Source organism: Microcaecilia unicolor, chromosome 4 (genome assembly GCF_901765095.1).
Source record: "Microcaecilia unicolor chromosome 4, aMicUni1.1, whole genome shotgun sequence".
Taxonomy (NCBI): domain Eukaryota; kingdom Metazoa; phylum Chordata; class Amphibia; order Gymnophiona; family Siphonopidae; genus Microcaecilia; species Microcaecilia unicolor.
The window spans coordinates 364379160-364391858 of record NC_044034.1 but is presented as its reverse complement, the minus strand read 5'-3'; the positions used below and the strand labels follow the sequence as shown (position 1 = coordinate 364391858).

The 12699-nt window shown below is 41.5% G+C and overlaps 1 protein-coding gene across 4 annotated transcripts in view; it reads left to right on the top strand.

The window, feature by feature from the left end:
• Nucleotides 1-11749, top strand: part of CASK (calcium/calmodulin dependent serine protein kinase) — a 541831-nt gene extending 530082 nt beyond the window's left edge. For all 4 annotated transcript variants that reach the window (XM_030202350.1, XM_030202349.1, XM_030202348.1 and 1 more), the window contains one exon: nt 10261-11749. In XM_030202350.1, the coding sequence (XP_030058210.1) occupies nt 10261-10437 (177 nt within the window). In that variant the 3' untranslated portion in view covers nt 10438-11749. The remainder of the gene's footprint in view (nt 1-10260) is intronic.
• Nucleotides 11750-12699: the final 950 nt, after the last annotated feature.

Below are 12699 nucleotides of genomic sequence, written 5' to 3'. Positions count from 1 at the left end.
CTACTTTTTATTTTCTCTACTTCCTCATCATTCAGCAGCTCATATGAAATTAACCATATGTTAGGACTGGTTATGTCATCTTAATGGTGATGATAATTGTAGTAGTGAGTTATGTAATACCTCTGTTAATGCCTAGGTCCAAACACATGTTGTTATTGAATTTATATGTATGTATAGTCAGTTCTGGGGTGGCTAGCCTAGCAGAACTTTGCATACAATCATTTGCAGGCAGTGGTGTGCTGAAGCCAGTGCGCACTGGTTCACAAGAGCTGTTCGTTAAGTTTTTAAGAATTTTGGGATCCAGTTGTTAAAGTAGGCCCCGCTATTTATTTTTTTATTTTTGTTACATTTGTACCCCGCGCTTTCCCATTCATGGCAGGCTCAGTGCGGCTTACATGGGGCAATGGAGGGTTAAGTGACTTGCCCAGAGTCACAAGGAGCTGCCTGTGCCTGAAGTGGGAATCAAACTCAGTTCCTCAGTTCCCCAGGACCAAAGTCCACCACCCTAATCACTAGGCCACTCCTCCACTGTTGCTTCTATTTGAGATTCTACATGGAATGTTGCTATTCCACTAGCAACATTCCATGTAGAAGTCGGCCCTTGCAGATCACCAATGTGGCCGCGCAGGCTTCTACATGGAATGTTGCTAGTGGAATAGCAACATTCCATGTAGAATCTCCAATAGTAGCAACATTCCATGTAGAATCTCTAATAGTATGTATTTTATTTTTGTTACATTTGTACCCTGTGCTTTCCCACTCATGGCAGGCTCAATGCGGCTTACATGGGGCAATGGAGGGTTAAGTGACTTGCCCAGAGGTCACAAGGAGCTGCCTGTGCCTGAAGTGGGAATCGAACTCAGGTCCTCATGGCCGCGCAGGCTTCTGCTTCTGTGAGTCTGACGTCCTGCACGTACGTGCAGGACGTCAGATTCACAGAAACAGAAGCCTGCGCAGCCTTCTACATGGAATGTTGCTAGTGGAATAGCAACATTCCATGCAGAATCTCCAATAGTAGCAACATTCCATGTAGAATCTCCAATAGTATCTATTTTACTTTTGTTACATTTGTACCCTGCGCTTTCCCACTCATGGCAGGCTCAATGCGGCTTACATGGGGCAATGGAGGGTTAAGTGACTTGCCCAGAGTCACAAGGAGCTGCCTGTGCCTGAAGTGGGAATCGAACTCAGTTCCTCAGTTCCCCAGGACCAAAGTCCACCACCCTAACCACTAGGCCACTCCTCCACTGTTGCTACTATTTGAGATTCTACATGGAATGTTGCTATTCCACTAGCAACATTCCATGTAGAAGTCGGCCCTTGCAGATCACCAATGTGGCCGCGCAGGCTTCTGCTTCTGTGAGTCTGACGTCCTGCACGTACGTGCAGGACGTCAGACTCACAGAAACAGAAGCCTGCGCAGCCTTCTACATGGAATGTTGCTAGTGGAATAGCAACATTCCATGTAGAATCTCCAATAGTAGCAACATTCCATGTAGAATCTCCAATAGTATCTATTTTACTTTTGTTACATTTGTACCCTGCGCTTTCCCACTCATGGCAGGCTCAATGCGGCTTACATGGGGCAATGGAGGGTTAAGTGACTTGCCCAGAGTCACAAGGAGCTGCCTGTGCCTGAAGTGGGAATCGAACTCAGTTCCTCAGTTCCCCAGGACCAAAGTCCACCACCCTAACCACTAGGCCACTCCTCCACTGTTGCTACTATTTGAGATTCTACATGGAATGTTGCTATTCCACTAGCAACATTCCATGTAGAAGTCGGCCCTTGCAGATCACCAATGTGGCCGCGCAGGCTTCTGCTTCTGTGAGTCTGACGTCCTGCACGTACGTGCAGGACGTCAGACTCACAGAAACAGAAGCCTGCGCAGCCTTCTACATGGAATGTTGCTAGTGGAATAGCAACATTCCATGTAGAATCTCCAATAGTAGCAACATTCCATGTAGAATCTCCAATAGTAGCAACGTTCCATGTAGAATCTCCAATAGTATCTATTTTATTTTTGTTACATTTGTACCCTGCGCTTTCCCACTCATGGCAGGCTCAATGTGGCTTACATGGGGCAATGGAGGGTTAAGTGACTTGCCCAGAGGTCACAAGGAGCTGCCTGTGCCTGAAGTGGGAATCCAACTCAGTTCCTCAGGACCAAAGTCCACCACCCTAACCACTAGGCCACTCCTCCACTCATGGTTACTTTAACAACCAACTCCCAAAATGTGGGCTCAGACCTCCTCCAGAACTCCCTTTTACTTTGCTGGCAGGGGTGCCGAACCGCTCCCCGCTGCTTCTTTCCAGCTCTGAGCAGCATGCCGGGACTTCCCTGCCAGCAAAGGTATGCCTAGAGCAGCCGCACCAGGGTGGTGGCAGGAGGAATGCATTGTCTACCGATGGGCCCATCCCCCCCCCCCAACAAAATTGTAGGGCTGGCTACGCCTATAGAAGACAGTACGTTGTTAAAAATTTACCATCACATGCATGAAGCCTTATAAAGAGGAGGAGAAGGAGAAATGTTTCTATAGCCAATAGTTACTGCTTGGTGGCAGCACCAACACTCAGGCTACTTATGGCAGTTCCTACCAAAGTCTTTTCACCCAGGTCCCCATTTCACAGGAGCCCTACCTCTTTCTTCCAATCAACACCAACTTGTAGCATTAGTTGACATTGCCGCTGCAGGCCCCACCTCTCACTGTGACCCCCTTTGGGAACCACTGGCTTGAACCCATTTCAGGGAGGAAAGGGAGGATTCGGATATAGCTCATGTCTTTTGCAGTCATACTTCAAGGCACGTTACACAAATACAGTGGGCACTTTCCTGTCCCCAGAGGACTTTACAATCTAAGTGTACCTTATGTACTCAAAGTCACAAGGACCTTTTGCTGTATTGTCCATGTGAAAGTGTATGGGGGGCATGAAAAGAAACTATCTCAACAGCCCAATAGAGAGAAAGACCCCAACCCAATTGGATAATATATAATATATAATATATGAATTGGGTCAGTCTCTTTCTCTGTCTCCCATCTTTCTGGAGGCAAATGCCTGGTGGAGGTATCTATCTCATATTAGATAAATGTCAAGTTATGCCCTCCCTATGTGGGGCCACCCACATGGTGGATTTAAACCCTGACTTCCCCACCGCTGTAATCATTAAGCTACTCCTTCACTCGAGTGTGGTAACTTCACATTTATAAGTGCACACATACAACCACTCCCAACTTTTGGTGCTGATAGGCCATGCACTCCTTGTAGCAAGTGTTATGACTATAAGAAAATGATGAGCTGGAAATAGTGATTTACACAAGGAAAGGCTTGGTTATAAAGGACTTTTAAGCCAGTGTTCTAGGTATTTTTCTTTAGATGAGTGTAATGCTGCATCTCATGTAAAAACACCAAATGCTAGTTAGACAGTGTTTCAATAAACTAAATGATGAGGAAAAAGAGGTTAGCATTACATTTATTTCTTTATATAGATAGATCCACTTTGCATACATATGCTTTTCTATTCATCAGCTCCTCTGCCTTGTTTTATTCTGTTTAATCTGAAAATAGCATCTTTTATTTTACTTCAATGATCATCTTTTATTTTTCTTTTCATGTTTCTGCTTGCTTAATAAACTAATTTAGCTGCCAAGGTGGTGTAGAAAAATACCTGTGAGTACAAACTAGGAACTTAAATTTTAGAGGATTCAATGTGTAGTTCTATTTCTGACCTATCTAATGTTAACTGTTAATTTAGATTTTATAATTTCTTTCATATGTTCTTCCTAGATTTGTGTGTTGTTATTCAGAAGATCTAATTTAGTTTAAAAAAAAAAGAATAAAGCAAAATTTTAGTGTCTAAACAATGAAAAGGGTTTTTTTATGCTGTCAAATTTCCTTATTGCAAATGAACAATTTGAGAAATATGTCCCACAGCACAAGAAATGTTAGCACAAGAATTGTTGTATTGCCTGTATGATTATAATAACTGAAAAATTAGGCTGAGCTGTTTTCCTCAGACTTTCATAAGGGCATAAATACATAGACTAACAGCTGTTTGGCCTTAATAAAAGATTTGATAAACAGCAGGTGCCTGACATTTTGGAGAAGTATTGGGCACGATGTCTTAGAAGATAGGTATTTTTTGTTTTGATTCGTGTCCTCACCCTCCCTTCAGCCCTTTGACATAAACAAATGTGCTTTTCTGTTACACAACGGGTGTACCATGAGAATAGAGGTAGGTAACTCAGGTCCCTATGAGAGAGAAGCAAATCAGGTATCACTATATCCACAATGAATATGCATGAGATGCTTTGAAAGAACAATCGAGGCAGTATGCATGCACATGCATTTCATGCTTATTCACTGTGGATATTTTGAAGATCCAACCGTTTTGCAGCATTTACCTACTCATTAACCAAGCTACAACTAGCAAAGCGCTAAAGAGCATGCTGCTTCTGCTTCCTATCTAAACCACAGGCTTTTTCTTCCCTCCACATTTTACTCTGGTTTCATTAGATGAGAACCATACTGCTACAACAGCCATTTTGAAGTTTTAAAATTCTTCCTCTGTTTTGGCAATTCATCACAATTGTGAAAGCAACAGATTCCTATGGAATGCAAGGGCACATGTATCACCACCTTGTTATCTGATGGTATCAGGAGCGTAGCCAGACTTTGCGTTGGGGGGGGGGGGGCACATTTTGTTCTGCCGCCCCGCAGCCGCACACCTTGCCTCCTCACCACGCCCCCTGCCGCCTCGCCACTCCCCACCCACTGCTGCAGCAAATACCTTGGCTAGCAGGGGTCCCCAACTTCTGCTAGCTGAAGTATTGTCCAGCGCCAGTCTCCGGCACCACCGTGTTGCCTGCCCTGCTCTGTCTTCCTCTCACATCCTGCACGCTCCTTTTAGTGAAATTGAGCATGCTTGGGACCCCCACCAGCAAAACCAGGGGCCCAGAGGAAATGTGGGGGGGCCCAGGCCCCTGTAGCCCCACATAGCTACTCCACTGGATGGTACCAGACTCATCTCTGAAGACAAGATGTCAGGTTCTCAGAGGAGGGTGATGTCATCTGATGGAACCTGATGCAAAAAAATCTTTCTTAGCTCAGATTCCTCTGAAAGCTTTGGAGAAGCCTTACCATGCATGCATGTTGTCTCTTGCTTGTTGCAGTTGCGCAGGACCTTCCTCAGCTGTCTTTTTTATGTTTGTTTATTTGGGTGCTTGATATACCACCTTTCACAACAAATCAAAGCAGTGTACAACACTAAATAGGAATCGGAAAGGAATGCCAATTTTTTGATAGGATAGAAGAAATAAAATAGGTGAAAAAGGGGAATGAATCAAGAAAGGGGCAGAGAGACAGCTGACTGCCTGCTTAAACCTGCAACATGAGACCCACACAGTGGGCATGAAAATTAAAGAAATGCCAAAGAAAACAAATGGGCTTTATGGAGACAGCAGAAATGAGGGAACGAAAGCTCAGATCTCAGGGCAGAGGGTAAAGAATTCCAGAATAAAAGAAAGCAGAATGATGAGTGGAGTCGAGACGTTTCACAGTGAAAGGGTGGCACAGAAAGGTGGGAGACAAATGCTGAATGGAGAGTATACACAGGCAGTAGGGGGTAATAAGGTTGGCCAAATGAGCAGGGTATTTAGATTCAAGGCCTTATAAGTGATGGTCAAAACCTTATAAATGATACAATACTGTATTGGGAGCCAGTGATGTTCTTTCAGAAATGGGGTTACAGGATTGTAACACCGGGCATGAGAGAGAATACGAACGGCAGTGTTTTGTACTGTCTGGAGTTTACAAAGTGAAATATCAGGAATGCTGGCATGTTCACTCTCCGTACAAGCTTGAACAAGTTTAAGTGGACTGAAAGATTGATACTGACTTATTGGACTGTTGCTATCACAATTGCAAGTTGCTGATTACCGTGCACAAATTTGGGAATGTGAAATAAGATTTTTTTTTGATCATCACCACCACCACGATTTGAATTATCCTCCATCTGGATATAAGAGAACATTTGCTTTGTGTCTATGTGCTATTTTGGACTCATATGCTCAACTATAAAGGGTTAAGTTATATCATTTGTGCAAATATGTATCTCTTCAGGGGGATTTTTGTGATTTATCCTAGTCAGCATTTGAATATTGAGTTGGGTTGTTATGACATTTTAATCTGTTAAATATTTTGATATTATTAATAAAGAATTGTAAGAATTTTGTAGTAGTTTAGTGGGTACTTTCGGGTTTTTTAATGAATATGCATGAGACAGATTTGCATGCCTGTCACGACCATAGTATGCAAATATCCTGAAAACCCAACTGGCTGGTGGACCCCCCAGGACAGGTTTGAGAACCACTAGTCTAGACAGCAACCAAGTTGCCATTCCTTTCATCAGCAAGCAATTTTTAATTTATTTATTTGTTACATTTGTATCCCACATTTTCCCACCCATTTGCAGGCTCAATGTGGCTTACATAGTTCCGTAACGGCATTAGCCAGTTCTGGTATGAACAAATACAAGGTGATATTTTGGTAAAATGAGGTTCATGTATGGTAGGTACATTAGGGGAGCTTAGAGAGAAAGAGTTAGGATGTGTCCATTATGGTCTTTGGTTACGTTATGTCGCAGGTAACCAGGTTTTTTATGTTGGGTCGGTGGGGTATGCCTTACTGAACAGATTTGTTTTTAGTGCTTTCCGGAAATTAAGGTGGTCTGGCATAGTTTTTACTACTTTTGGCAGTGTGTTCCATAGTTGTGTGCTTATGTAGGAAAAGCTGGATGCATAAGTAGATTTGTATTTAAGTCCTTTGCTGCTTGGGTAGTGGAGGTTTAGGTATGATTGTGCTGATTTTGTAGTGTTTTTTTTTTTTTTTTTTTGTTACATTTGTACCCCGCGCTTTCCCACTCATGGCAGGCTCAATGTGGCTTACATGGGGCAATGAAGGGTTAAGTGACTTGCCCAGAGTCACAAAGAGCTGCCTGTGCCTGAGGTGGGAATCGAACTCAGTTCCCCAGGACCAAAGTCCACCACCCTAACCACTAGGCCACTCCTCCTCCACAGGTTGACAGGTCGATGAGGTCTGTCATGTATCTCGGGGCTTCGCCGTAAATAATTTTGTAAACTGTCGTGCAGATTTTGAATGCAATATGCTCTTTGATTGGAAGCCAGTGCAGTTTTTCTTGGAGGGGTTTGGTGCTGTCAGAACGCTTTTTTCCAAATATGAGCCTAGCTGCTGTGTTTTGGGCGGTCTGAAGTTTCTTTACGATTTGTTCTTTGCATCCCTTGTAGATTCTATTGCAGTACCACCTGTTTTAGGAAACTTAGGATGTGAAACTGGGCTGTCTCACAAGATAACTCTGAGTCATGTACAGTGACTTAGCAGACAAGCTGGGTCGTGTTCTACAAACACACGAGTGGTCTGTGGACTTGAAAGTGCCTCAGATGATCTCTTCACCTCGCCTCAGAACCAGAACACAAGCAATCTTCCTCCTAGATTGTGGGGGAGGGAGGGGAAGAGATAATCTTCTGTATACATATTCTCCGATGCCCCTAATAGTGAATACTCTTCTAACATCAGACCACGATTCTCATAGCTCCCTGTTGGAGCCACTTTTCATAAGAACCACCAACAAACAGGGTTATTCCCCAACACAGATAAAGGGGACATTGTTGCACTCCATCATCAAATCCGTCACCCTCACAGCTTGGACATTGAGTAGGTAACCCTGGATTTTCTGAATCTGCAATAGAGTGGATACTCTTGTGAGTGTAGACAAAGTGAGAAGAAATCTAAAAAAGAAAACTAAGTCAAATGTTTGTCACTTAAGTTTCATAGCTTTTATATATTTGCAACACGTTTATACCCTAAAACCATTCTATGTGGTTTACACAGCTAACAAAAAATAATTCTAATAATAAGTAGCAAAATTATAAATCACATAGAAAAGAGGCATAAGCAGCAGAAAAAAGGCGATAATGTGCTATCTAAGTCATTGCTGAGGCTTCATTTAGAGTACTGTGTTCAGTTTTGGAGGCTGTACGGGGTCAGCACCAGTAGATATCCATTTTACATTTAAATACCTTAAAGAAAAGGAGGGACAGGGGAACTATGAGGCAGATGTTCAACTACCTGAAAGGTATTAAAGTACAAGAAATGAACTCTTTGAAAAGGAAAGGAAGCTGTAGAACTTACAATAGGTGATGTGATATGAAGCTAAATGGAGATCAGAAAATGTTTTTCACAGAAGGTTTGGTAAATGTCTGGAAAGTCCTTACTGGGGAAAGTAGTGGAGACAAAAAAAAACAGAATTCTCAGTGAGTCATGGGATAAACAGAGGATCCCTAAGCACGGACCAAAACAGCAGCATAATTACTTTTTTGAGCTTCCAAGAAGACATGGAGACAACCTGTACGGAGCAGCAGTTACAACCCTAAATGAATGCATGGAGTGCACTGAATGGACTAGATGGGCCATTTCTGCCCTTATCTGCCATCATCTACCGTGGTTCTGTGTACGTATGGCAGCTATTTGGCCCTCTCAGTTCATACTTTCATATGAGGACCCAAAACAATGAAGTGCTGTTGAGATGGTGACTGTTGGAGGAGTGTAATAGAAGTCTTGTTGCATATTAGTTTCCGTTTTATCAGCACCAGTCAGTCAGTACTTCAATATTTAGATGAGGTGCTTCTTTCTGTATGTCACATGAAAGCATATGCATTGTTTTAGAACAGTGGGGGGGAAACAATTTCCTTTTTTAGTATGTGCCAGATAGAGGTCAGTTCAAGAAAATGCCAGACTGTTGTGCCCTAAGCTTGAATTCTGTAACGGCATCATTGCCTTTATAGATTATTAGTGTAAGTTGGCATTTCTATGACAGGTGTAAATGTGCACCTTAATGTGACATCTTGCATGTGTAACTGATAGCGTTCTATAAAGTGCACACTAGTATGATCAGAACAACCAAAATCCTCACTCGTGAATGCAGTAGACAGTTTACACATGCACTTTATACTCTTCTTATCTCTTTAAATCTCGCTTATCTGTACCCTTCTCTTCCACTGCCAACTCCAGACTCTGTTCTTTATACCTTGCTGCACCATATGCCTGGAATAGACTTCCTGAGCCAGTACATCAAGCTCTATCTCTGGCTGGCTTCACATTTAGGCAGAAAGCCCACCTTTTTGAGACTGCTTTTAACTCCTAACCTCTATTCACTTGTACAGTTTTATCTTTCCCACCTTATTAATTCCCTTATTTGTCCTGATTAGATTGTAAGCTCTTTCGAGCAGGGACTGTCTCTTCATGTTCAAGTGTACAACGCTGCGTACGTCTAGTAGCGCTATAGAAATGATAAGTAGTAGTAGTTTATACTGCAATGGCAAAAGGAAGAAGTGCTTCAGTATAAAGAAGCACTTTGCAGGGCAGTATAAAACAGGGTCATAACTCACCTGCACAACTGCAAATTACTGTCAAGTGGTGCTAGTTAAGCCCAATTATTGATAGTACCATCAAAGTGCCAATTGAGCAGCAATTAAATAAGTTACGTACATAATTATGTATCATTACAGAATTAGGGGGATTTTCCTTTTTGTTATATCTGCTGTCAACTGTGCGCTTTCTCTGTTCAGGCAATCTTTCTGTTGTTTGTTTAACTGAGGGAATCAACTCTGCACTGCTATGAGGGGCCTGTAGTTTAATTCCCTGCCCAGTGTGCAGCCATCGGTACCAACTGCTGTTGGAGCTGATAGTAAAATGGTAGCGGATTAAATTATTTATACTGTAGATAATGGTAGAGGATTGAATTGCTGTATGATAAAATCATAAGCATTAAATATAAAATTTCAGCAATTGCTAGAAGAGGGTAGAGGAAAAAAAACTATTTAGAGAGCAAGACAAATCTGAATGAAGCAAGGAACTGGTAGGGTGTGAAAAGCCAGAGAAGAGAAAAGCAGAGGGGATTTGAGAGCTGATGTGATAGTGAAACCACTTCAGATTGTGGAGGGAGGTATTAATAGTGCAAGTAAGCTGGTGCTACATGGAAGGTGAATTCAAGATAGGTGCTGGTATGGTGGGTTTCAGTTTTTGACATTGTGCAGTTCCAAGAGTAAGATGCATTGTGTAGTGTCTTCATCAGATATGGAGACTAGGAGGAGAAGCCCCATTCACTTGCAGCAAATACTTGTACACAAATTTGACACAGTCATAAATGCTGATGAATTTTCTTCTGTTCTCTAAAATGCTTACAGGATGAATCTCTCCAGCGCCTTCAGAAGGAATCTGAAATCTTACAGAGAACGTATGCACACTACTTTGATTTAACAATTATCAACAATGAAATTGACGAAACAATCAGGCACCTGGAAGAAGCCATTGAGCTGGTGTGCACTGCACCACAGTGGGTTCCAGTTTCCTGGGTCTATTAGAGCTGCTCACCAGACAACTGAAGAAGTTTACCGTCTTGTACAGTGATCAGAAAATCCTCTTTGTTATTGACCTTGTGTCAACAGGTCTTGGCCCCTAGAAACTACCTAGAAGTAGTGTGACCTAAATTTATAATTGTCATGTCACAGTACATGGGGAAGGGGAAACGAGTGCAAATTTTAAACACAAATTTAAAGAGACAGTATCTTTACCTTTTGTTTAATCAGTTCTCCTAGAGTTTATTAAAATGTATCTTTCAAACATATATATTATTTAGTCCTTTGAAATGGTATTTAAAAAATAGCTTTTCATTTCAAAGGCCCCCCCTCCCCCCCCCCCCCCCCCCCCCCAAAACCCTGCACAATGGAAATGCTGCTTTCTGTAATCATATTTTAATAATTAAAAGAATTATTTTACTTTTACTGGGGGGTGGAGCGGTCAATTCTTTTAGAGTCTTATTTCATGGATCAACAATCTCTGCTTTCCATTATTTATTTGAAATAATTAGTGTAGAAAGGCCTTCTTTTTCTTTTCACTATATAGTAACGTCCTTTTTTACGTTTTTTTAATGCTTTTTATGTATCATCCTTATGTGGATACTGTCTTTTTGAAGCACTCTGTACATGGTTTACAGATTTTGGAAGTTGGGTCTTAATGCATGTAGACAGTCGCAAGCGTTCATGCTGTTGGTGTATCTGTGTTGAACAACCTGTAACCTACAACATACATTCCGCGTTCATAAATGAAAAAATACCCAAGGGAATTAAATAAAATTATAATGACTTAAGTTGTGAACCTATGCACATCCCTTGCATTTTGGGCAACTTTGTAAAAGAAAACTAACTTTTATTATTAATAATCATATAGTGAAATGTGTTTGTAATTTTGTCTCGGCTTACTTTCTTGTAAATGGGGGAGGGGGACCAACTGGTTTTGCCATTTTCAGATGTGTTGTCTGAAAGTATTAAACATTTTACTTAAGTTAAAGCAGGGAAATGCTGATTTTTAATATGTATGGAATTGTTCAAGTGAATACAGTACCATGAAGAAACCGGGTTGGGCCCTGCTGTAAAGTGAATATTACAAAACGTTTACTTACAGACAGCCCTGTAAAGTTCTCCACACAATGGCAAGTAATGCTGCAATCTGACCAAGTTTTTTAAAAATATAATTCCTTTTATGTGTTCAACAATTAAATGAGTTTGGGTTCTTCATTTCTTTGCCAACATTACATTGAAAGTGAGCTGCTACACTCCTTGTGAAAGCAAAGGAATGTTTGGACTGTCCCATTCCCCCCCCCCCCCCCCCCCACAAAATATAATAATAATAATAAACACACTTACTTTGAACCAGAAAGTACAAACTAGGAACTGCACCATCAGCTGTTCCTAACCAGTGATGTAATACAGAAAATGAACTCTCAACTCTACAGTACAGTTTCTTAACTGCCCATTTTTTGCCCTTGCAGGTTCCATGCAAGCAAAATGAGCTTTATTTTATTAAAATTTCATTTGGAGGTTAAAACATTAAGATCTCACTTGGTTCATTTGATTTTTATTTTATGACTGAGGAGATATTAAGCTTGGTGAAAGCTCTTCCTACGGAGCCAACTCCCACCTTTTTGGATCCTTAAGTAAATTAAGGCACTTCATGCTGATTCCCTTAATATCCTCTGTAAATACCGCACTGATACATTTAACACATGGAAAGTGTGGATGCAGAACAAATAGCTGAAGAGGAGACTTGGGAACGGAGATTTGGAAAAAAAATGGACTAAAGCTCAAAGATGTTTTAAATTACAAAATGTTTTCAGAATCCTTAAAAGTACTTTTGCTTTGCTAGAAATGACCTTCCAAAAACTTGTCTAAAATAAAGGTCTCTGCCCTGTGCCCCACACCTGAAATTCTACCACAGAGGGCATGGGCAGAGCTTTCTGGTGCTAAAGCGCAAGGGCACCGTTTAAGTGATGAGCAAAGCCTTGCATTTACTAACATCCCATAAAATACATACTCTCAAAACCGAACTTCATTAAAATACAACTGTTGCAATGATGTAGTTTGAATTTAGTTTAGTAATTTGTCTTTTAATGGAAGATAGATCAGGTTTATAGGCCATTTCCACCACACACTCCTCCCCTGGGGATTTTTTCCCATTTAAATGGTGCCCTTGCTGAAGCAAATCAGTGACTGTGTGTGCTGGTGCTAGAGAGTGATTTTTAAAGAGACACCCATCCTGGTTTGTTTGTTTGTTTGTTTCATTCCATT